The sequence below is a fragment of the Aspergillus caelatus genome (assembly GCF_009193585.1).
Source record: "Aspergillus caelatus strain CBS 763.97 unplaced genomic scaffold BDV27scaffold_88, whole genome shotgun sequence".
Classification (NCBI taxonomy): domain Eukaryota; kingdom Fungi; phylum Ascomycota; class Eurotiomycetes; order Eurotiales; family Aspergillaceae; genus Aspergillus; species Aspergillus caelatus.
Window position 1 is genome coordinate 45,428 of NW_022475351.1, and position 25,120 is coordinate 70,547.

At 48.6% G+C, this 25,120-nt stretch overlaps 6 protein-coding genes across 6 annotated transcripts; 4 read left to right on the forward strand and 2 right to left on the reverse strand.

Moving 5' to 3' along the window:
- Window positions 1-1,210: 1,210 nt before the first annotated feature.
- On the reverse strand, window positions 1,211-3,260 carry BDV27DRAFT_128346 (MDR family MFS transporter). Its single transcript, XM_032066951.1, has 5 exons — window positions 3,048-3,260; window positions 2,865-2,976; window positions 2,574-2,810; window positions 1,723-2,514; window positions 1,211-1,665 (listed from the first exon to the last, which is right to left on the reverse strand). The coding sequence occupies exons 1-5, from the start codon at window positions 3,219-3,221 to the stop codon at window positions 1,358-1,360; spliced, it is 1,623 nt and encodes a 540-aa protein (XP_031927567.1). The 5' UTR covers window positions 3,222-3,260; the 3' UTR covers window positions 1,211-1,357.
- A 1,716-nt stretch (window positions 3,261-4,976) lies between these two features.
- Window positions 4,977-6,285, forward strand: BDV27DRAFT_128349 (mitochondrial carrier domain-containing protein). Its single transcript, XM_032066952.1, has 2 exons — window positions 4,977-5,195; window positions 5,251-6,285. Exons 1-2 carry the CDS (start codon window positions 5,034-5,036, stop codon window positions 6,097-6,099), a joined length of 1,011 nt encoding a protein of 336 aa, XP_031927568.1. The 5' UTR covers window positions 4,977-5,033; the 3' UTR covers window positions 6,100-6,285.
- On the reverse strand, window positions 6,163-7,687 carry BDV27DRAFT_157794 (uncharacterized protein; the record flags this gene model as incomplete). Its single annotated transcript, XM_032072576.1, has 3 exons — window positions 6,163-6,475; window positions 6,529-7,456; window positions 7,510-7,687. The coding sequence occupies 3 exons, from the start codon at window positions 7,685-7,687 to the stop codon at window positions 6,163-6,165; spliced, it is 1,419 nt and encodes a 472-aa protein (XP_031927569.1).
- A 719-nt stretch (window positions 7,688-8,406) lies between these two features.
- On the forward strand, window positions 8,407-15,171 carry BDV27DRAFT_157795 (uncharacterized protein; the record flags this gene model as incomplete). The annotated part of the gene is made up of 1 exon (XM_032072577.1): window positions 8,407-15,171. One exon carries the CDS (start codon window positions 8,407-8,409, stop codon window positions 15,169-15,171), a length of 6,765 nt encoding a protein of 2,254 aa, XP_031927570.1.
- Window positions 15,172-15,491: 320 nt separating this feature from the next.
- Window positions 15,492-16,295, forward strand: BDV27DRAFT_145247 (serine hydrolase FSH; the record flags this gene model as incomplete). Its single annotated transcript, XM_032070385.1, has 1 exon — window positions 15,492-16,295. The coding sequence occupies one exon, from the start codon at window positions 15,492-15,494 to the stop codon at window positions 16,293-16,295; it is 804 nt and encodes a 267-aa protein (XP_031927571.1).
- An 886-nt stretch (window positions 16,296-17,181) lies between these two features.
- On the forward strand, window positions 17,182-24,779 carry BDV27DRAFT_157797 (type I polyketide synthase; the record flags this gene model as incomplete). The annotated part of the gene is made up of 6 exons (XM_032072578.1): window positions 17,182-17,672; window positions 17,719-18,229; window positions 18,291-18,414; window positions 18,466-18,578; window positions 18,629-19,523; window positions 19,573-24,779. 6 exons carry the CDS (start codon window positions 17,182-17,184, stop codon window positions 24,777-24,779), a joined length of 7,341 nt encoding a protein of 2,446 aa, XP_031927572.1.
- Window positions 24,780-25,120: the final 341 nt, after the last annotated feature.

A 25,120-nucleotide genomic window follows, 5' to 3' on the forward strand; every position in this document is an offset into this window, starting at 1 on the left:
TTCCATGTCATCCTACAATATGGTGCACTTTGACTTGCATGCCTTTTTCTTACCATCTTATTCATCTTCCACGATCATACATACACGCTCATAGTTTTGATTTTGTATTGTAACAGTTTGTCTCATGTGGTAAATTAGTTCTGAACCCACTCTATTCCTAGAACAGACAGACTTATCGCCCTCCGACTTCTCTACTCTTCAAAGCATGTCCTATCATAACCACACAATGCAACATATTCGATATGGCAACAACACTACACACAACCTCCTCCCGCCTCATCGGACTTTATTCGACCTCCGCATTACCCCACCAGTATATGTGGCGGAGCCAATGACCCACAAAACCGATGAGTGGATTTATTCTTTACATGAAAATTTAGCAATAGGGCTCCTGAAGGAAGAGGGGCATGCACAGGCAAACTTAAAAAGACAAGCGTCAGCCTTCAGCGGGTTGCCGGTACGGATCCGCCCGGCAGCTTATTGCTCGGCTAGAGTATGCGTCGTATGTAAAGGCTTAGCCCTGGCCAATACCTCCCGAGATAGCCATTTTCCCGATGTGGTATATGGTAAACCCGGCCTCAGAGGGCCGCCACGTAATGTATGGACGGAAGTACTTTTATTGCCCTATGGCCCCCAAATCCTACTCCCCACCACCTCGCCATTCTTCACCCCCACCACGGAACCCCGTGTGCGAACAAAGTGGATGGAGAACAATGCCTTGCTTTCGCTATGTTCGGGAAATAAATTATATTGTTGTATCCGGGGTGTGTCAGAACTGTCCCAGCGTTCACGCCACCCAGCGATCCTTCTAACTGGATGATATGGATATCATCGAAACTCAATTGCATGTACCGAGGTCAGGTAACGGGGATTGAGTCTGGCCAGGGAATAGCTATATCAATACTAGTGGTAATAAAGGATTGGCTTTCGAGCTGAAGTGGTAACCGAATCAATCAGAGGGCGTTTCTTTAAATTTGTTTCTTTTGGAGCGGATGCAACCTCACAAATAACCGAGGCATGGGTGTCTGTTCTACGGTTCAGGCCAGTTGGAATGTACTCAAAGTAGTACATCTCTTGGGTTGGTTTTAGCTAGACTCCTAAAAACGGCTGAAGCTATGCCTGAGGCTGGAAAGTGCGCAACACGAATCGCATAACGGTCTTCGAACGTATTATATATGGTATTACTAAAATTTATTACAACATTCTATCAGTGAAAACGTAAACGTAGCTTGAACCGGAGGAGCCCACTATGGTACAGAGAGATACGTGGGCTTTTTTCCAAACACACCCGAGGATGGCAAGAGTATTGTAAAGGCATATAGATATAAGATTCGGGTTGCAACACCAAACTGGGGATCTAAGCAGCAGCCATGGCATTCTTCACGGCTTCTCCCCCAATTCTTGCTCTGCGAGCGAAAAAGGCCAAGATGAAAGCCACACCCATCGAAGCACATGCAAATGCAAATGTTACTTTGATTCCGTCCATGTAAGCGAGGCGGATTCCATCTAGACTGGAACCAAAGGACTTTAGCTCGGTTGCTCCGGCAGCTACTACAGCTGACGGGTCAACATCAGGTGCCGTTCGGGGAAGTTCAATGAGGAGGCGATTGGCGAATGCAGCTTGGGCACCGGATTGCATAAACGCACCACCCACAGTTTGGAAGCCTATACATAGGACAGAGTTAGATCCCGGACAGTACACGGGATAAGAAAATAACTTACACATTAGAATAGCCGTTGTCGCTGCCATGTCTTGCGGTTGGGTATTTCCCTGTGCCATGATCATCGGAACTTGGACTCCAAATCCATTGCCGACGCCGGCCAGAATTTGATAGCCAATCCATTTCCCTGTACTAGTACCGATATTGAATGTATATAACAGGCCACATCCGATTGTGCCGACTGCGGCCCCAGATATAACAAATGGTGCAGGATAGCCGGTCATGGAGATCAGAATACCACTAAGCACCGTGAAGATGGACACCGCGAGGATAAATGGCAGGTTGTGAACACCCGAGCCGATGGCGGATGTGCCATCAATACTCTGAAAGTAGATGGGTAGATAATAAATAACCACAATGTATGAGCCGAAGAAGAAGAAGCCCACTGCCGAGGGTATCGCATGCTTTTTTACCAAGCGAGGGCAAGACATGGCCATCTCGCCCATGTATATTTCCCACCCACAGAGAACGGCTAGAATCGCTACGAAGCCGACGATTAAGCCAATGACAACTGAACTGTTCCAGGGATGGGTCAATCCGCCATATTGCATTGCGAGGATATAGCAGGTCACGGAGGCCATCATCAAAAAAGTTCCAATAGGGTCCATCTGCATCACCTTCGACCACAACGACGATGTATCAGTAGACTTTGAGGCCGGTGGGCTTTGGAAAAAAACGATAATGAAGATCGCCGAGACAGCGCCTACTGGGAGATTGATGTAGAAGCACCATCTCCATGTGGCCTTTTCCGTAAAAACACCACCAAGAAGTGGTCCCACGACCGACGCAATTCCTATAGACTCAATATCAGCTCAGCCGGCACGTCTGTGAGAGTATTAGTCTCAAGCTCACCGTAGGAAAGACCAATCAATCCCGTAAATATCGGTCGTTTGTGGGGTGGTGCGCAAAATGCAGCCAGGGTGAAGGATCCTGTATTCACGCCTGCAGCACCTAAACCAGCGATCGCACGGCCAATAATCAGTGCTACCGAGGAAGGGGCGACTCCACAAATCAAACTCCCCACTTCGAAAATAAAAATTGCTAGCAGGAATGTGATCTTCAGGCTGAAAAAAAGATATGCCTTGCCCCCTTTCCGTCGTTGTTAGTGAGGGCCAGACAATGGAAGGCGGATGTCAAACTTACAGGCTGTTTGAAAGCCAGCAGTGACCAGGAAAAAGGCCGAACCGTACCAAGCTACATCTCCAAGACTATGGAAGTCATCTGTAATACGTGGAATAGCCGTAGCAATAATGGTCTAAGGGGAAACATCAATGTAAGCCTTTCTCGATCTCGTCATATTTTTTCAAAATAGAGCGTCCAACTCACGAAGTCCAACGAAGTCAAGAAGATTGCCAAGATCAAAGCAACAACGACGAAAATTAGTCGCAAGCCGGTCGGATATTCACCCTCATCTCCAGGTGAGGTTGAGGATTGCTGGTCGACGTTTGTATCCTGGAGCCCCAGGGATTTCTTTTCATCAGCACTTTCGTCGGCTACCATCTTGAAGCGTAATGGTGCGGAGACAAACCCGGGGCTGAGATGGTTATTTGGTAGGGCAAGACTTTTATTCTGAAATGAGCTAGGCTCGCACACTTTAATTCTAGCACCTATGAGCACACGTCAGGGACCGGAGTTAGGGGATAATCGAAAACGGGAAGCAATGCATCCATTCCTCCCGGAGATAGCCAACACCGGGACTGACAAAATCCGTGGGGGTAAAGGGATATCCTACAATAGTACTCGTAGGATATTTAATAAAAATCAGTATCATGGTCTGTAATTTGTAATTTAATTCGTTCCTCTACTGACTTTCTCTCGTATGGTGGTTTATATTATCAAACTTATTAGGGAGATCAGAATTCAAAGCAGTATATACAGAGTAATTTAAACTGTTAAAAAGGAAAGAATACTATATTAGTACCTCTAGTGTAGCTATATAGATGAGAATATGACAGCCTCAGTTGAGTTCCTATAAAAATCCAGCAATTGAGTAAATTCAGAAAACGAAGCCGCCATAACGTGACTCTAGAGTGATCCATGAAATTCATTTTGTCACTGATATCCTTGTTGAGTCGTCGGAATTAGGGGATAAGAGAAAAAGAAGAGCTTGCAAGCTGAGGGACTGAAGAGGACAAGCTTATCGCGGGTCCTTCCGGTTAATCAGTGGATCACCCCACCGGTGGGGTCGGTGGGGTCGGTGGGGTAAAGGGGGATCAGCTTAACGCCGTGCAATGTCCGGTGCATGTTGGCTGCCATTCATGTCATATGCGCCCACGATCTCTGATTTGCTCATACATTTAGCCTCTTGGACCGCTGTAAAGAGTACGGAGACGTGTCGCTAAAGTGAACAAACAAGTGGGCCAAAGGTCACGGGACCTCCAACCATCTGGGAGTCACTTCATAGATATTCGATGATATATGTCTGGTAGGTACCTAAGCTCTATACTCCGGTCCCTAATGTATTACCATCGATGTCCTTATTCTATTTGTGGGTTTCTTGATATATCTCGTGCGACCGTAGCCAAGCCTAGTCATATCATTCGAGGTTGTATGGCCTACGGCCCTTAAACTTGGGATCTTTGGCTTAAGTTTATTTTTTTAGCGGCTAGTAGCTACTTTTAACATACTAGTAACTGTACGTAGTAAGGAGGATCCGAGGCTTAGTCTCGCAGGCGCTGAGTCAGCAAGAAGGCCTCAAATCCTCGCGCATCCGCGAAGATTATAGGGAACCTCAAGCGACAATTCATATTACTATTAGTTACCTCTCTCTGTTAACTAACTAACTAACAGTAACTGATTAATAGAGATATCTAGCCGACTATTCTTTATGAATACCTTAGGATTAAGAACCTACTCTCGCAAGTCGTAAGCTAAACCATGATCCAGTCACACTATCTCAACCACAATATATATCCTCATATACACCTCTAGGAACATAATTTTTGCTGTCTTAAGTCTAGATTTCTTTCTCCTTCTTCAATTGGTTATTTTATTCTTTAAATAATAATAATACATTGGGACTATTGTCTTTCTTTCGCTGTATTCTTAAAGTCCTAGTTTTTCACAGTGTAAGAGCTGTTTAGGAAATAGCCCAATATGGCTAGACCTTTTTGAATTTTCCATTCTGGTCCCCGCGGAGCCCGAATCTCCGGCAGTTCATAGGCCCTATTGGCTAATAGTCACGGGATATACACTAGCGTAATTTGATAATTAGTAGGTATTGCAAGAATGTCTCCCTAATAGTCTATCGGGTCTCGACTCTCTAGACTTGGCCTACAATCCCTCCGATCATCAACTACGCATTTTCACGGAATGAGCGACACCGGTGCCCCCCGTAGTTCGCTCATAAAAGATTCATCCAATCTGATAAGAAACAGTCACGGTGATAATCCTGGGTTAGATTCGATCAAATGCAGCAGAAAACAGGATTTTGATTGGCGAAATGGAGTAGCGGGAGGTGTTGCTGGCTGCGCAGTGAGTCATTTCTTCCCACTACTCAGGATTTAGTACTGAAGCAAGATATATTTAGGCCAAGACGGTTGTTGCTCCAATAGAAAGGATCAAGATTCTGTTTCAAACGTCGAACCCGCATTTCCTGCGGTATTCAACCCGGTGGAATGGTTTAATCGAGGCCATCAGTCACATTCGGACATCGCATGGGATATCTGCACTCTTCAAAGGCCACGCGGCGAGCCTGATCCGCGTTTTTCCGTATGCTGGTACCAACTTCCTCGCATACGAACAACTTCAACGCGCAATTATATCCCAGACGGACACACCATTTCATCGATTCTTCTGCGGGAGTATGGCTGGTGCCATTTCTACTGTCTTCACATACCCTCTTGAGTTGATCCGCATCCGTCTTGCTTTTGAAACGGAACACAATAAATATTCCTCTTGGTTCAGGATTTGTCGAAATATCTTCTTTGAAAGCGGCGGTAAGGGTAGCTTATTAAATCTTTATCAAGGAATTGGCCCTACTCTGCTAGGCATACTTCCCTATGCCGGCACATCATTCGTAACCCACGATCTAATGAGAGACCAGCTGCGCTCACCTCTGTTTGCACCTTATACTCTTGAAACGGGATCGTCAACTCGACTGACTGCACTGGCCCAGCTTTTTTGCGGAGCAATCGCTGGTATTGTTGCTCAAACAGTTGCTTACCCAATTGATATCCTTCGGCGACGAATGCAAGTTGGAAATGTGATTGGTAGCAGATTAGGGATTCTAGAGACAGCTCGTCGCATAATTATAGAGAGAGGGGCTAGGGGTTTCTATGTCGGTTTGACAATTGGCTACGTAAAGATGGCTCCTATGGTGGCGACCAGTTTCTATGTCTATGATCGAATGAAGCGATTATTGGGCATCATCGAATAAAGATACTTTTTCTTCTGCCCGGCTCAACAAAATGTCTCTACCAATTAAGCACCAGCTATTTATTCACAGCTTGACGCCAATATCTTGGCTGTCCTTGGGCCCATTAGCCCATCTTTCATCCTCGAAATCCGTTGCGCGGTGGTTGGAACCTTCGCACGGTATGTTTCTCGGCGTATACGAGCACCCAGTAAGAACTGAATTGGCTGCAGTTTCAAACTCTTCGTATGCGTAGGCCTGGGGGTCATGGTTGAGCAACCAGTTAGGCCGAGGTTGAGCAAGAAGCTGCGGGTCTTTCCTCACTGCGTCCCAATCAGTTTTGACCCAAATATCTCGAGTCTCTAGACCCATCAACTGCCCAATCTTGCACCGCTCGTATCTAAGTTCTCATGTTTAGCATTTACAGTGGATACGCTTGCGGGCATGGCGTACCTCATTTTCTCCATAGTACGCAAAGCGAGGGGCACCTGTGATTTACCCGCGAGCTCCAACATGATTGCGATTGTGGCAGCATCCTCAACAGCTTGAGTTGCTCCCTGGGCAGATGTGGGGATATATGAATGCGCGGCATCGCCTATCAGAATTACACGGCCCTTGGAAGAGACCCAGGTTGGAAGGGGATCTCGGTAGATTATTTTGTGATCGAACAACTGATCGGGAGGCGTGATTTTGTAAACCTCCGCTATTCTTGGATCCCAACCTTCCACCACTTTGAGCGCATCCTCAAGCTTGGCAGGGTGAGTCCATGATTCTTCGATATCATACTCGTCAGGATGTGTGAGAACCCAAGTAATGCCCGTGTTGCGTTTGACTGTTGCAATAAGAGTGTGCACGTTGGAACCAATGAAGTTCATAACCGTGTCCTCGTCGCCGGGCAGCGGAATCCAGGATGTTGCCGGGTTTTCACGCAGCGATGGCTCTGGAACAAACCAGGCTCGATAGATGGCATACCCGCTAGGGCGGGGAAGGTCTTCCTTGCCCAGCACAAAATGACGCCCTGCGGAATGAACGCCATCTGCACAGATCACAGCATCTGCTTCCCACCGCTGACCGTTAACGATAACGCCAGCAGAGGAATCTGTCTCAAAAAACTCTTTGACATTGGTGTTCAGATGTAGCTCAATCCCGAGCTTCTGGAAGTATTCAAACATGCACAACAACAGATCGCCCCGTCGCCCAGTGTACCCCGACCCGGCAGAGTAGCCCTTCATCGGGTGACTCAACAGCATTTCTCCCTGGCTGTTATGGATCTTGTGCGTGGCGTAGTTGCAGCAGATTTCAGCGGCTTTCTGTTGGACTTTGCCATTGTCCCACTTATAGATGGGGAGAGTGCCATTTTGCGAAATTCCAAGAGTATCCCCTGCGATCAGTTAGATATATTTTTGCAATTCACCTTGATTGGCAGGAACCGACCCAGTCCACCTATTTCCAAGTTTTTCTCAAATACCACAACCTTATGGCCTTTGTGATAGCATTCTATGGCTGCTGCGATCCCGCCAAACCCACAGCCAATGATGAGGACCGTGATTCCTGAACTTCCAGGAGTTGCGATACCATCGGCACCCGTTCCAGCTGTGACAGCAATTGCCATGATGTATCGACCTTAATCAGAGTTCAATTGATGAGAATGTGCACGGCAGCGTGTAATGCCTTCGACGAATGTATACTGAAATATGCCCGGGGATGGAAACTGCCGTGAAAACGCGCCTTGCACGTCTAATCATCCCTAGCTAAGCACTTCGGCTTGACATTGATTTCATCAGCCGATGTCTGCAACAATGCGCATCTCCGATTTGCCCTTTTCTTTCACGTGGGGCATGATTTCGAACGTTCCCCGATACCTGTAACTCCTCCGTATTACCTCTGTAGCTCCTATCTTGTGCAGGTAAGGGCCCCGTAGTGGCCCCAGCCCGTGAATCGATTGTTGACTAGCCTACCCTTCATGGGCACGAGTGCTCATGCCGAAAGGATTATCGGCGCATCTAGTGTAACCCTGAATGTTACCCCACCGTCGGACAGCAAAAACACGTCCAAGACAGAAAGACCGGAAGGATTTTAGACGATGGTGCTTTGGGGCGATGTCAATTTAGCGGCGGGGCAGACAATTACATGACCGAAGGATTTGCGGCAGACGATTACGTGTGATGGCAGACCCACCTGCTTTACTAGCTTGCCTAAGTTGTATACAAGGGAAAGAGGGATCTGAGAACGTCATGGTGTGTTTAACTTCTTCCTTTTGCCAGGATGGTTTCTGAATCACACTTTGTATCTGCTATCTAGAGCTCTTCGTGCTTTGAACCCGTCACAGCCATGCAGAGCACTTCATTTCTTTTCGGAACACTTACGCCTTCACATAACTCCAACTCGATTCGAGACCTAAAATGCTATTTCGACCAAACTCCAGGTGCGGAATGGATGCTTGCTACTGTTGCTGAGCTTCCGGACTACTGGGATCTTTTAGTAAAGAAGTTGCCATTTATCAATGGCTCGTTATCAGGCCGGCAGGTACTGGACGACTTCCACCGCTGGCTTCGACATGGATTCAATGCGGACGAAAATTCACCTCAATTGGGTAATATTCTTCTGCTACCTACAGTGGTGATAATTGGTTTGATTGAGTATTGGCATTTTGTTGAAGCAAAGAATCCAGGATGTGATGATCCACTCCAAGAGTTTATTTCTCAGCTGCACGAAGGCGACATGCCTGATTCCGAGGCCATTGGCCTCTGTGCCGGGCAGTTGACTGCATATGCAGTTGCCAGCAGCCGCACGCGTTCCGAATTTGAACGTTATGGCTCCGTTGCGATTCGCTTAGCAATGATGATCGGAGCAGCTACGGATGCGCTGGACGCACGCCACGGGAAGGCGAAATCTTACGTGGCAGCGTGGCGTAATCCCGAGCAATGTGAACAGATGAAACGGGCCATCGGCCTAGTATACCCGCAAGCATACATTTCTGTTTGGCTTGATGAGAGACGAGTGACCATCACCACAACTGCCCAATGGATTCGGTCTAGTCTTCTACGTCAATTTCAGGGAGCGGGTCTGACAGTCGCCGAGTCGACCATCCAAGGGCCCATTCACTCGCCTAGCGGTGAGAACAAAGACATCGCCAAGGCAATTTGTGAAATGTGCCAAGCTACGCCAACTTTACACCTAGGGGATACCTCAAACCTCGCTCTTCGCACTTACACGAACGACGGTCATGGGATTCCAGTTGACAAGGGTAGTCTGCACGAGCAGGCAGTGCAAAGCACACTTGTTACAGAGTGTAACTGGCATGGAACCTTCGCATCACTACCTCTTTCCCATAAAAATTCGACTCAAGGTGTCGTCGCCTTCGGCCCTGACCGCTGTGTCCCTCAATCCTTCACAACCTCCGTGGGTGCAAGATTCCTTCATGTCTCACGCTTAGGTCATTACAATGTTCTTTCCAATAGTATCAATAGATCCACATCTTCTGCTGTTACTACACCTACTGCTGCTACCCCTGCCGCAGTCACCCCTGCGCCAACTACCCCTTCGTCTCCTAGTCTTCTTCCACCTACTCCGCACACCTCAGCGCAACAAACAGAGCAGGTCCAAAATACGCCTGCGATGCAACTCCCAGCAGCAGCAAAGTTGGAGACGGCCGAAAAGGAGATTGAAGGGAAGCAGTACCGACAGGATGAGTCTTCACTATCGACCGAAAGTACGATTGCTATAGTAGGCATGTCTATTAAAACAGCCGGGGCGGATGACATAGACGAGTTCTCGCGCATGATGCAAACTGGCACCTCCCAACACGAGCTAGTTGGACCCGATCGAGTCAAATTTCATACGTTGTGGCGTGAGGGTGACTGGGATCCATCTTACAAATGGTATGCCAACTGGATGCGGGATATTGACAGCTTTGACCATCAGTTCTTCAAAAAAAGTTCCCGAGAGGCCGCCAACATGGATCCGGCGCAAAGACTCTCTTTGCAGGCTGCTTATCAAGCTGTTGAAAGTTCTGGCTACTATTGTGGTGATGAAAGTCCCGCCACAGAAAGGTATCGGGATGAGGCTGATGCGAATCATATTGGCGTATATTTGGGAATAACACTGGATGATTATCAGAATCACGTTAGGTCCCATCGCGCTAACGCCTTTTCCATCACGGGAAATATGCGCAGCCTCATTGCTGGCAAGATAGCTCATCATTTTGGCTGGACGGGCCCAGCAATGACTCTTGACACTGCGTGCTCCTCGTCTGCTGTTGCCATTCATACAGCATGTCGAGCCATTCTGGCTAGTGACTGCAATGCTGCTCTTGCTGGCGGGGTCAACGTCATTACTGACCCCCTCGCCTTCCAAGATCTAGCAGCTGCCGGCTTTCTTAGTCCCTCAGGCCAGTGCAAACCCTTCGACGACCGTGCAGATGGGTACTGCCGGGGAGAAGCAGTGGGTTTCGTCTTTTTGAAGCGACTCTCTGATGCATTGGCAGATGGCAATCAGATACTTGGATGCATTACCAAGTCAGCTGTTTATCAGAACGAGAACCACACGCCCATTTTCGTTCCTAACTCACCTTCTCTATACAACCTGTTCAATGATGTCATGAGGAAATCCCAGGTAGATCCAGGAGACATATCAGTCGTGGAATGTCATGGGACGGGGACGCCAGTGGGAGATCCTGCTGAGTGGGAAAGTGTTCGCCAGGCTCTGGAAGGGCCCCAAAGGCCTGAGCCAGTGTACGTCGGGTCTGCGAAAGGCCATATAGGTCACACAGAGGGCGCTTCTGGTTTAGTGGCGCTCATCAAAGTGTTGACTACGATGCAAAGCGGATATATACCACCACAGGCAAGTCATGTGAGACTGAACCATCTCATACGCCCGACCGACACAATGCAGATTGCGACGACTCGACAGCCTTGGAGAGCTGCACGCAAGGCAGCTTTGATCAATAACTACGGCGCCAGTGGTTGCAATGTGGCAATGGTTGTCACTGAATACCCATCCGCCCAGCCATCACGAGTCAAGAGTAATTTAGAAGAGTTGTCGAATGTTCCATTCTGCATTTCCGGGCGGACGATAACCACAGTCAAAGCGAATTGCGCACGGCTTCTCAAATACCTTGACATCCATGCTGAGCTTAGCCTGGTTGACCTTTCATTCAATGTCAGCCGTCAATCTAGTCGTCTGCTGCCTTACAGATTCTCATTCAAATGTGGCTCCCTTAATGATTTGAAAACGTCTCTGTCGCATATCTTGTCGCTATCTCCTGGGCCCGAGGCGGATGCAATGATTACTGCCTACCAGCCCGAGCGGCAAGTTATTCTGTGTTTTGGTGGCCAGATATCAAGAGCCATTGGACTAGATCGCACCCTATACGATCGTACCAAGATTCTACAATATCATCTGAATGAGTGCGACCGGGCAGTCCAGTCGCTAGGGGCGCAAAGTATCTTCCCGGATATTTTCTCCCATGAAGCAGTAAAAGATCAGCAACACTTGCAAACAATGCTTTTCGCAATGCAATATTCCTGCGCAATGTCCTGGCTGCAGTCTGGGTTATCCAAGCGAGTGGCTGCTGTTGTTGGTCATAGCTTCGGGGAAATTACTGCCATGTGCATATCTGGCGTCCTTTCTCTGCAGGACACTGTGAAGCTGGTGGTTGGAAGAGCACAGTTGGTCCGAGACTCGTGGGGATCTGATCCCGGTGCCATGATTGCGGTTGAAGCGGACGAAGCTGCCGTGCAGACACTGTTGTCTGAGGCCAACCAGGTGTACGCTGGGTCTCATTCGGCAAGTATTGCTTGCTACAACGGTCCTCGAAGTTTCACATTGGCAGGCTCTCAAGAGGTGATTGGTATAGTGACTGACATTCTTTCCCGAACCTCTCCTGCAATTCGCAACAAGACATTGCGAGTCACTAACGCCTTCCACTCAAGTCTTGTGGACTTGATTGCCTCTGGGCTGAAAGCCGTTGGAGAAAATATTACTTTCCAGAAGCCGAGGATTCCTCTTGAGCGAACAACGGAGACTAGATCATCCGCCGAACTTCTAGGCCCCGAGTATGTGGCCGACCAGATGAGACAGCCAGTATTCTTTCATCATGCTGTGCAACGCATCGCAGAGGGCCACCCCAACTGTGTTTGGTTAGAGGCAGGTTCTAGCTCTACAATCACTGTCATGGCTCAGCGAGCGTTGGACTCCTCGCAACGAATGTCCTGTCACTTCCAAGCTGTGAATATTGATGATTCTGATGCTTTCAATAATCTCGCCGCGGCAACGGTCTCATTATGGAATGAGGGGCTGTCCATGTCGTTCTGGCCACATAACGCCATTCAGACGGCTGAATATGCTACCATTGCGTTGCCTCCATACCAGTTTGAAAGAGAAAGGCATTGGGTCGAACTTCGATCGCCAGTTGAACTCATTGAGCAAATTAAAGAATCTATCCGGGCAGAGAGCGCTACCAAAGCTTCGGATCCTACAGTTGATCCGAAGCGAAAATGGCTGTTTACTGGATACAAGGACCCGCACGTCCATGGCAAGAGGCAGCCTTGTTTCGACATCATCACGACATCACAAGAATACCGGTCATTAATCTCCAGTCATATTGTCGCGCAAACAGCTGGAATCTGCTCTGGCATGTTGCAGGCGGATTTAGCTATCGGTGCGTTATACAGTCTGCATCCAGACTGGGTTACCAAAGGAATTTCCGCCACGCTACACGACGCGACCAACCACGCACCAATCTGTTTGGATTCTTCACGTGTTTTATCTATTGAATTCGAAGATCAAGCGAACGGATTCTGGGGCTGGCGAATCGTTGGTTCATCCAAGGGTGCGCCGCGCGTCGTCCACACGACTGGACGCCTTCAAACGCGGGACCCTAAGGACGTTACATACCAGGCGGAATTCCGACGGCTCGGTCGTATGGTGGATCATGAGAGGTGCTTGGCCGTTCTGAACGCGAGACCGAGTGACGATGACGTGGAAATATTACAGGGGCGTGGTATATACCGGGCGTTCAACGACATCGTTGACTTTGGAGAGCAGTACCGCAGTCTTCGCTGGCTGGTCGGTCGAGGCAACGAAAGCGCCGGTCGGTTTTCTAGAACGCCGCAGAATGATGCTTGGTTTGACCAACTTCGAGGCGAGCATATTAGCCAGGTTGGCGGGATCTGGGTCAATTGCATGAGTGATCACAGCCGAGATGATATTTTCCTGGGAGCGGAAATCGAGACCTATATGGTTTCTCCCGACTGGGCCAACCGGCCACTACCCAACCGATGTGATGTTCTGGCGCGCCATCTGAAGCACAAGGATACGGGTGACTATACAAGTGATAGCTTTGTGTTTGACCCTGCTAGTGGAGATTTGGTTCAGGTCTTGCTGGGAGTCCGATTCACCCGAACACCCCGGGCTTCGTTCGTCCGGGCCTTGCAACGCATGACACCAGATCTGCAAACTGGGAATACCGAATTGATTTCACCCAAAATTCTGCAACCTGTTTCTATGCATGCCCCGACTATTGTGGCCGTGAACGAAGCTCCACAGACAGTATCCACGAAGGCGAAGATTCATGAGACACCGGCGAGAGATCTGCTCGCCGAGATGACCGAGCTCGTCGCCAATATAGTCGGCGTAGAGGTGGCCGAAATTGGCTTAGATGTTAACCTTGTTGACTTTGGTGTCGATTCCCTGCTTGGACTGGAATTGCAAAGTGAGATCAAGACTGTCTTTTCCTGCGCGCCAGACGTAGTCGCAATACTTGAAGCCACTACCATACGTGATTTGGTAGCATGCCTTCCTATCTCTGGGGATTTGCCACAGCAGGAGGCTATTAACGACAATCAATCAACGGAACGTTTCTCTGCAGACCTCTCTTCCCTTTCACAGGCCTCAGATCCGTATCTAATTACCCCATCTGAGTCCAGTACCTCAAGCTCATTCGTCCCCGTGGACTTGTTATGGAGGGCGTCGGACATTTTAGAGTCTTTCTCTGCCGTAAAAGGCCGTGGTGACCGGATGATTTTTGAACACGGCCTGGGAAATTTTGAAAGTGATGTTGTTCCAGATACTAATCAGATGTGCACTGCACTTGTCGTGGAATGTTTTGAGGAGCTCGGGTGTCCACTACGGAGCGCAAAACCTGGTGATGTTTTGAGCCGCATACCATTCAAGCCTCAGCACACGATCTTCGTGAACTACATTTACCAGTTCCTTGAGAAAACCGCGCGCCTTATCAGACTTGATGAAACCGGGCAGCTCACACGTACTGAAACACCCACTCCCACAGTGAGCAGTAAGGACATGCTGCCTGGGTTGCTTGAGAAATACCCTGATCATGCTGATTTTACACAATTGACGTACCATGCTGGAATTCAGCTAGCCAATGCATTATCAGGGCTCACAGATGGTAATCGAGTGCTGATGAGTAATCCCGAAGGGCGCAAGCTCTGTGAATCTGTGTATCACAACTACCCGCTTAACAGAATTGGATTTGAAACAATTCGCGACGTGATCGTCCAAGCGATTAAGCACATTCACATTGAGAAAGCCCCTCTGAAGGTTCTTGAATTGGGAGCAGGAACTGGAAGCCTAACTAGCATATTGTTACCACTTCTTGCTTCGTTGGATATCCCCGTTGAGTATACTTTCACGGATCTATCCTCTTCGCTAGTGGCACAGGCACGTCGCACACTTGGAAAGAAATACTCATTCATGAAGTTTGCCGTCCAAGATATAGAAAAGCCACCCAGCAAGGAGATAGCTGCGCAACAGCACATTATTGTCGCAAGCAATGCAGTCCACGCCACGCGAAGCCTGGAGGACTCGACAAGAAACATTCGACAGGCATTGCGACCAGATGGTTTCCTCATGATGCTTGAGATGCGAGAAGCATGGCCTGCACTTGATCTTACTTTTGGACTGTATGAAGGCTGGTGGCTGTTTGAAGATGGACGTACCCATGTCTATACCTCACCCGAGGTCTGGAAGCGCAGCTTGACAGCTGCTGGATATGAAGCTGTTGACTGGACCGAAGGGAGGCTCCCGGAGCACAAATATTATATGGTCATTATCGCTCTCGCATCCGGGGTATAAGAATGGTAGATGTCATGGAAGTAGGTGCCTAGATTGTATCCCCTTACGTTCAATGAATAGCCTTCGAGATAAATGAAATTGACAGTTGTATGAACGGCATTTCTCCATTCCCTAACCGTAACTTCATGCTCTCCATCTATATTCTCCAAGAAGAAATACTTATGACAGCTTTAAGATTACATACGGATGTATGCTTTTGTACAGGTGGGGCGAAGGGGAGAGGCTTGTCAATTCCTTATTAACTGCGTGTCACCCACCTCGCTTTCAGATGGTCCGCTGATTCCTACTCTGCCGAAAGGACACTTCAACTTTTCTCCAGGATGTCAGACTCGCTATTACCAACGCACTCCAACACGCTTGACCCGGCATCTCTCTCATGCCCCAGAATTCTCTGCCTTCATGGCGGGGGCTCGAATGCTCGGATTTTTCGAATTGGGTGCCGCGTGCTCGAGGCTCAGTTGTCAAATCGTGCCAGACTAGTGTATGCAGATGGCCCTTTCTTTGCATCCCCGGGTCCGCTCATAGCAGGTTTCTTCACTGAATGGGGCCCCTTCCGGTCCTGGCTTCCACCGGATCTCGGAGTCGGTCCAGGAAAAGGCCAAGGCGTAAAGCGTATCTACGAAGACCCTACGGATGCCGACATGGTTATTGAAAAGATCCACCAAAGCTTTCAGAAAACAATGGACGATGATGATCGAGCTGGAGGAACTGGTCCTTGGGTTGGACTGCTGGGATTCAGTCAAGGCGCCAAGATCGTAGCAAGTCTACTTTTGAGACAGCAGATCAATCTCGGGGGGTCTATACCCCTTCCTTGCTTTCAATTCGGTACTCTTGTTGCAGGGTCAGCACCACTTGTTTGGCTAGGTTCTACAGAGACCTATCAAAGAACAAGGGAATTGTCTGTTGAATGTCTCCTTCGAATTCCTACCGTGCATGTCTATGGTAGGCACGACTGCCTCATTCAATCCTCAGCTGAATGGCTTTATCAATGTTGTTTACCTGACTCTAGAAGAGTATTCGTTTGGGAGGGTGATCACGTCATGCCTACTAGGACTAGAGATGTCTCGGCGATTGTCGAAATGATTGTTGAGCTGCTAGAGGGTTTGGCAAACCGACTCTTCTAATGGCCCCTATCCTAGATCTCACATGTCTAGATACACATGGCTCAATTTGTTTCACACATATGCTATATTCTTTTGCCTCAATTGATTTGTTCTCAAGCTCTATGCGTAACAGCTCCCGTAACATTGATCTGGGCTTCAGCCTGATTCAAGGGTATTGCGTACTGCAAAAGGAGTAAGCAAATAGGTTGAGGCAATTGTTCAAGAGCCACGTATTCAGTCGCTTGCCACGGATATTGCCAAAAAGCACTCTACGATGGGACAATACATTTAGTAGCTTACACATGCGTATACGTATTGTCCGTTAAAGTGAGGCTTAGATGCCTCGGTTTCATCGACCTCTCTTCTTTGACAAATACAGGAGAGATTAATTGGAGGAACGGGCTATTGCACATATGTGGTATCAATTGTCCGCAACTTCCCCCTCCATCATCATCTAGGAAATCCTTCTGCCCCATCACTGGAGCAAATATGCTTCTCGCCTAGATAGGTAGGTGTCGTGGTAGCTAAGCACTATCGGCGGGGTGCATTAGAGGCATTCTATCGGAGCCTCGTTCTTCTGTTCCGGAAATTAGCAAGGTCCCACACCTCCTTCCCATCACTGATCCTGAAGGATGCACTACAGTGGACCCTGGTTTCAGCCCCAGCGTCGAAGCGTCGCATCCCGCTCGATTACTGAATACAATACAATGTATATCGTTTTTCAGTATTGTCTTTTACGACCACTCTGTATCGCCGGCTGTTTTCAAAAATATAAGCATAGGTCTTCTTAAAAATGTGACTATGCCTTCATCGTCATAGGGTCATTACAGCTGAGTGTGCTCCGTGATTGAATACAATGCCTTCTATTATTACAGATGCTGATTGTCTCGCCGAACGGCCATGCACAATGCCCATTGCAATCTGCGGAATGGGCATGCGACTCCCCGGGGGCATTCGAGACTCTGGAGCATTATATGACTTTTTGTTGAGCAAGCGAGATGCCCGAGGAAACGTTCCATCAAATCGATTCAATGTTGATGGGTTCTACGATGCCGAGGGCAAGCCAGGAACCCTCTCGTCTACACAGGGCTATTGGTTAGACGATGTCGACCTGTCCAACTTTGACTCTTCTTTATTTTCCATGGGTCGAAAAGAGATTGAAAACCTAGACCCACATCAAAGGTTGTTGCTGGAAGTTGTCCGTGAAGCTTTCGAGAGTGCTGCTGAGACCGGCTGGCGAGGCAAAAACATCGGATGCTACGCCGCCAGTTTTGGTGAGGAATGGAGCAATCTCCATGCGAAGGATTCACAGAATAGAGGATTTAACGTGATTACGGGTTATATGGATCTTATGCAAGCGAACCGCATCTCATACGAGTTCGATCTAAGAGGGCCGAGGTGTGTGCCCACCGGATGCATTAGACATGGTGCTGACTCGCAGCAGTATGACACTTCGTGTTGGATGTTCGGGAAGCGGGCTGGGTATTCACCTTGCATGTCAGTCGATTCAGCTTGGCGAGTGCTCCTCGGCTATTGTGGCTGGTGCCAACATTATTCTCTCACCCGAGACTACGATGTTGATGGCAGATGGCGGGGCAATCTCGCCCGACGCTTCATCGAAAACCTTTGATGCTAGTGCAAACGGTTATGTTCGCGCTGATGGCATCAACTGTCTTTATATCAAGCGTCTGGATGAGGCGATTCGCGACGGTAACCCAATCCGAGCTGTAATTCGAGGAACTAGCACCAATGCAGGTGGAAAGTCAACTGCTCTCACTGCGCCAAACATCCAAGCTGAGGAAACACTTATCAAGGCAGCTTATCGCAATGCAGGCGTCGATCCCGCGCGAACAGCCATGGTGGAGTGCCACGGAACAGGCACAGCGATGGGCGACGCCATTGAGGCAGATGCAGTAGCACGCGTCTTTGGGGACAAAGGAATATATATTGGAGCTGTATGTAGCTATAAAACACTCGGTCTTATTATCCACATGTGCTCATTTGGAAAATTCAAAGGTAAAACCAAATCTAGGGCACTCAGAAGGCGCATCGGCCATCAGCAGCGTTATGAAAGCAATCGTGGAGCTGGAACATCGCACTATTCTGCCAAATATCAAATTCAATACCCCAAGCCCTAGGAGTAGGTACATCATGTACCACTATATGAGACAATGAATGCTAAGATATGCAGTTCGCTGGGATGAAGCCCGGCTAACAGTTCCAACCGAGCCGATGCAGTGGCCAGAGGATCGAGAGGAGCGCATCAGCATCAATAGTTATGGAATCGGTGGAACCAATGTCCATGTAAGTTACACAGTCTTTCAGCGCTCTCGCAGATCGAGTTAACAACTTAGATTATCCTGGATTCCGCTACCTCATTTGGTCTGTCCGAATCCGATACCAAATTGGCCCCTGAACGGGAACCAGATTTCAAGCTGTTGATGCTATCAGCGGGGCATTCGGATTCATTGAAGGAAATGCAAAAGAACTATGAGGAATACGCCACAAAGCATCCGGACAGGCTGACTGATCTGGCATATACACTAGCGGAGCGGCGGGAGCACCTTCCTGTCCGTGGCTTTTGCGTTAGCAAAGGGAATCACGATGAGGTTGTCATCTCACCTTCCTTTACGAGTCAACCTCAGAAAAATGTTGCATTTGTGTTCACTGGCCAGGGTGCACAGTGGGCTGGAATGGGCAAAGAACTGCTTGAAACATGTCCTGAACTCCTTCATGATATCAGGCAGATGGACAAGCTGTTGCAAAAGCAGAAGAACCCTCCGGTATGGAGCATAGAGGAGCAACTATCGATGCCACCAGAAAGAAGCCTGCTTTCCAAGGCAGAGGTTGCGCAGCCCGTTTGTACTGCCCTTCAAATTGCACTTTGCAACCATCTCGCCCGGTGGGAAGTCTTTCCTTCTGCTGTGGTTGGTCATTCTAGTGGAGAAATTGCTGCCGCGTATGCCGCAGGGTCTCTGAACATGCATGATGCAGTACTTCTGGCATATTATCGAGGTGTCGCATCCAAGGAACAGACGCGTGAAGGAGCCATGGCGGCTGTGGGACTTGGATATGATGAAGTTGTTCAGTGGCTTCATCCTGGTGTTGTCATTGCGTGCGAAAATAGTCCCTCAAGCGTTACCTTGTCAGGAGATGCGGATGCCATTGAATCAGTCCTTTCGGCAATTCGAAGCGACCGTCCAGATGCCTTCCAACGGCTCTTGAAAGTCAATAAGGCCTATCACTCACGTCAGTATCCCGGTTCGTCTACCTTAAAGGCATGGCTAAACTTTGATAGATCATATGCAGGACGTGGGACACCTGTACGACAGCCTCATCACCAATCAACCAGTAATCAAACGGCCAAAGGTTCCATTTCACTCTACCGTCTTTTCCCGGCAATTGTACGAAGCAGAGGAATTTGGATCCAGCTATTGGCGTTTGAACATGGAAAGCCCTGTTTGGTTTTACCAAGGGTTCAACTCTCTTCTTCAATCAGAAATCGGAAAGGACGCCCTATATTTAGAGATTGGACCACATTCGGCACTTGCAGGCCCAATCAAACAGATATACCGGGCTCATAATGCGCCTAATTCTTATCTTTCCGTACTCTCCCGAGGTTCCAACGCAGTTGTCACGTTTTTGTCTTGCGTTGGAGAGCTCTGGTCTCGAGGGGTGAACATAACATATCCCTTCACAGCAACCACGCCTAAAGCCCTACATGACCTGCCGTTATATCCATGGCACTACGCAGAGTCTTGGTGGTCAGAGTCGCGACTCATGAAGTCCTCACGCTTCCAAAAGTTCCCACATCATGAGTTACTCGGTGTTCGGACAATTGAAAGCAGCGATCTCGAACCTGCTTGGCGAAACGTCCTCCGCCTTGGTGATGTATCTTGGCTACGTGATCACTGTGTTGGGCCAGATATTGTTTTTCCAGCTGCGGCATACGTTGCGATGGTTGGCCATGCCATTTGGCAAATAACGGATCAAAAGGACTTTACAGTGCGAGATGTTTCCTTGAAAACAGCGATGGTGCTTGATGAGAACGTACCGACCGAAATCATCACTAGGCTTCTGCCTCATCGGCTTACCGATTCTCTGAACTCGACATTCTTTGAATTTTCTGTTCAGTCATATACTGGCTCGGTGTGGGCACAACATTGCGTGGGACTGGTCGCAGGGGGCCAGCACTCCCCAGGACAAACGCCCACAGTGACCTCGTTTTCGAGAATAGTAGAGTCAAAGCGGTGGTATCGAGCGATGAGCAGGGCTGGCTTACGGTACGGCCCTCATTTCACTGGTTTGGAGCAAATCACTGCCAGCGTTACTGAAAGCACTGCATCTGCCATCATCCCGGATAGCAAACATCCCGGATCTCCATATACCTTGCACCCAACGACGATAGACTTGATTCTGCAGTCCGCTTTTGTAGCCATGTATCAAGGTCAGCCAAGCTTCTTTGAAAAGTTCCGCCTACCTACATTCATCGAGGAGATGTATATAAGAGTGGGTATGGGTGGTCAAGATATTCATCTGAATACCGCTGCTCAGGAGAAGGCAATCCAATCTCATGGTGTCGTCACGGATGATCTTGTTTTTTTCATGAATGGCCTGGAGTTTTCGGCGCCAGAAAAGGATGAAACCGAACAGGACCAGCAATCCGAAACAGCCCAGCTGGTCTGGAAGCCGGATATCCACTTCGTGGATCCTACAACTCTTGTCAAACCAGCCCAGCAGGCGGAGTTGCTTTCAGCAAATCCTCTGATTGAGCGAATCTTTTTGCTTTGCATCATAGACCTGATGGAAGACATCAAGGCCATTCCTACAACTCAACCGCACCTCGGATTATACCGGACTTGGATGTCTGAACAGCTTGCACAGGCGCAAAAGGAAGGTTCTCCTCTGGTGCCCGATGCAAAGGAACTATTTAACCTTAGTGCTAGCGACAGAAAAGAACTGATTCAGAGTCTAGTCGCCAGTCACACTGAAGGAACAATGCTCGCAGGATCTCGCATCTTGTTCCTTTGCTACAGACATATGTTGGACATTTTCAAGGGCAACACTAACCCGCTTGAGTTGATGCGACGAGATGGCCTTTTAGGGCGTTATTATGACTGTTTACAAGATAAGCATGACTACAAAGACTTCTTGCAACTCTTGAGTCATCTACGGCCTCGAATGAATGTACTGGAAATTGGCGCTGGTACTGGAGGACTGACTGCAAAGGTACTCGACTTCTTACGATCTGAGTCTGGCGAGGATATTTATCGGGAATACATGTATACCGATATCTCGTCAGGGTTCTTCGTCAATGCGCAAGAGAGGTTTCACGACCGACATAGAATTCGCTACGACGTGTTGGACATTTCCAAAGATCCCATCGAGCAGGGCTTCCCTGAGGCGCATTATGATTTGGTCATTGCCTCTAATATTCTCCACGCAACTCCCAAGTTGACTGAAACTCTCAAGCATACTAAGAGGTTGCTCAAGCCAGATGGTCGTCTCTTGTTACAAGAATTATGCCCAGCTTCCAAATGGACAAACTTCATCTTCGGATTGTTCCCTGGCTGGTGGCTTGGTAAAGATGATGGGCGTCCCAGCGAGCCCTACATCAGCCCTACGGAATGGAATTGCAGACTACGTGCCGCCGGATTCACTGGCGTCGATGTCTCAGCTCTCGATGCGGAATATCCATACCAGCTTAACACTATGCTAATTGCAACACCCGCTCCGCTACCCTATCTAAAAAAGGTCACCGTGCTTTACATTGGCACTTCTGCTCATCCGTTGATCCATGATGTACACCAACAACTTAGCTCGGACGGATACAAAGTTGACCTGGTGGGCTGGGGCGACAATCTACCTGCAGATCAGGACATTGTCTTTTTGCTCGATCTCGAGGCCCCATTTTTCGACAATATCACAAAGGAAAATCTCGATGCTTTCCTGCAAGTCTTCAGGCATCATTCCTCATCTAAATTCTTGTGGATAACTCATGCAGCACAGATTCTTCCACAGGATCCACGGTTTTCTCAAGTGCTTGGTATGGCGCGAACTCTGAGGTCCGAACTTGGGGTTTCCTTTTCTACTCTGGAAATGGAAAGTTTCGGCCCAGGTTCCACGAAGGCAATCTCCATTCTTCTGCAACACATACAGCAGAGGGCAGTCAAGAATACCGGGGAGTCCGAATTTGACCCAGACCAAGAATATGCTTGGGCCAATGATGAAATCCAGGTTAGCCGCATGCATTGGATCTCGATTCCCAAGGCTTTAGCTCAGAGCAGCGAAGGAAGTCAGAAGGCTACCCTAGAGATAGGCCGACCAGGCTTACTCAATACGTTGCGTTGGGTATCTCAGCCAATGAACCTGCTAGGGGCCAATGAGGTGAGAATCAAGACTATGTCACTCAGCATGAACTTCAAAGAACTTCTTCTTGCCATGGGAGTTGTTCCCATCGATGAGGGTCAGGTATTGCTAGGCACGGACAGTGCAGGTATAGTCACAGAGGTTGGACCCAATGTCAAGAATGTATCTGCTGGGGATCGAGTGATGGCTCTCACTGTTGAGAGCACCAGCTATACGACCGTACTGCAGATATCTAGTCATCTCTGTATTCGCATCCCGGATGACTGCAGCTTTGAGGAGGCAAGTACGCTGCCAACTGTGTACTTGACCGTGCTCAGAACCTTGAAAGAAAAAGCGAACCTTCGACGGGGCCAGAGCACCCTTATACATAGTGCTGCAGGAGGAGTTGGCATCGCAGCCATCCACTATGCAAAGTCAGTTGGCGCAAAGATCTATGCGACAGTAAGCTCACCGAAAAAGACCGACTTCTTAGTAGACAAAATGGGCGTGGCGAGACAAAACATATTTTACTCGCGTGATAACAGCTTTCTTCATGGGGTCATGAAAGCAACCTGTGGTCGTGGAGTCGATGTAGTGCTTAACTCACTGTCCGGTGAGCAATTGCATGCGTCCTGGCAATGTGTTACGGAGGGAGGAACCATGGTTGAAATCGGTAAAAGGGATCTTCTCGGTCGCGGAAAGTTATCAATGAGCCCGTTCTTGGCCAACCGATCGTATATCGGAGTTGACATTGCAACGCTTGCCGTGCAGGATCCCGTGTGGGTTCAAGAACAATTGGCCGCCATTGTCAATCTTTACAGGCAGGGGATTATACACCCCATCCACCCAGTCAAGGCATTTCCCATCAATAAGGTTGAAGACGCCTTCCGGTACCTGCAAACAGGACAACACATCGGTAAACTTGTTTTGCAGTTTTCCGACTCTCCCAACCTTTCTATGGCTCCTAGGGTTCCACTCTTAGACCTTCGAGGAGACAGGACCTACCTTTTGGTAGGTGGAATGCGTGGCATCGGTGCATCCATCGCAAGGTGGATGGTCTACCACGGAGCCCGGAATCTAGTTTTCCTCTCTCGCTCAGCGGGGGAAAGGCACGAGGACAAAGCACTCGTGCGCGAATTGTCTGATATGGGATGCCAGGTGCTGACATTTGCGGGCGATATCGCTAACATGGCAACTGTTCAACGTGTTGTTTCAAGCGTCAGAGCTCCGATTGCTGGAGTCATTCAGTTGGCCATGGTACTTGCAGACACTGGAGTCATGAAAATGGATTTAGAAACGTGGAATGCGGCTATAAAGCCCAAGGTTGACGGAACTTGGAATCTGCACAAGGCTCTACCAATGGATATGAATTTCTTCGTCATGGCTTCTTCTCTATCCGGAACATTTGGAAACTACGGTCAATCTAACTACGCGGCTGCCAACACCTTCCTTGACGCCTTTGCCCAGTTCCGCCAGTCCCAAGGGCTTGCCGCATCGGTACTAGACTTGGGTGTAGTGGATGAGATAGGCTTCGTCAGTCGAAATGCATCCATTCACCGAGCGATGGTGCAGCAGATGAGTGCCCCCATTTCAGAAAGCAGTCTATTGAACAGTTTCCATTTAGCCATTATCCGCTCTCATCCACTGAATGGTGATGCTTCAATATTCAATCCACTAGAGGGATTTCGTTCCCCCCACCAATTGCTCCACGGTCTACTATCAAAATCTGGCATTGCAAAGAGTCAATTCATGTGGCAACGTGATCCACGTACCGCTCTAAATCGGATTCATACGCAGAAAGATGCATCCACCTCTGACGGTGATGACCGCCACAATAGTGGCCTTAAATCGTTTCTAGCGGACATCCATGACAACCCGGGCATTTTGCAAGACCAGTCCAGTGCTGAAAGAGCCGCGACAGAGATTGCTCGCCAAGTTTCCATATATACGACGCGGCGTGGCGATGAGGCAACAAATTTGAAGTTGTCGTTGCACGATTTTGGTGTCGACTCTCTTGTGTCAATCGAGCTTCGTAATTGGTGGAAACAGTCATTTGGCGTCGACGTGACGGTGTTACAGCTGATGAATGGTGGCAGCTTTAGAGATCTTGGTAAGAAGGCAGTGGATCAGCTCAAGAAACGGCACTTGAAAGCATAATAGAAGCTGCGGTTTCGAGAGGATCCGGATAAGGGCTGCTCTGTGGACTGTCTCCAGGAGCCTTAGGTGTGTTTTGTCTCTGAGTAGGTTGCACCAGACTGTGGATATATAGTCTACTGTGGGTGTTATATATACTTGGTAGAGTTACCGCATCTGTTCTGGTCGAAGGTGCCAGAGCCCACTAAGTACTATATTTATCTTGGTCACTTTCTTAACTGCCCGCTGTATATACTATTTCCACCTTATCTCTTTATCAAAGATGACCCCTAGGAGCTTAGCTATATTGGCTAATTTGATAATCTGGCTATTGAAGAGAATCTGCTCTTTACTATATTTACTTT

What these genes read in the sequence shown, in the direction of transcription:
- BDV27DRAFT_128346 (XM_032066951.1), bottom strand. Translation starts at nt 3,221, where the DNA reads ATGGTAGCCGACGAAAGTGCTGATGAAAAGAAATCCCTGGGGCTCCAG. An exon ending in TCTTGACTTCGTTGGACTTC is followed by an intron (nt 2,977 to 3,047) that starts GTGAGTTGGACG and finishes GTTTCCCCTTAG; the next exon opens with ACCATTATTGCTACGGCTAT. An exon ending in GACAACGGCTATTCTAATGT is followed by an intron (nt 1,666 to 1,722) that starts GTAAGTTATTTT and finishes TCCTATGTATAG; the next exon opens with GCTTCCAAACTGTGGGTGGT.
- BDV27DRAFT_128349 (XM_032066952.1), top strand. Translation starts at nt 5,034, where the DNA reads ATGAGCGACACCGGTGCCCCCCGTAGTTCGCTCATAAAAGATTCATCC. An exon ending in GAGGTGTTGCTGGCTGCGCA is followed by an intron (nt 5,196 to 5,250) that starts GTGAGTCATTTC and finishes AGATATATTTAG; the next exon opens with GCCAAGACGGTTGTTGCTCC.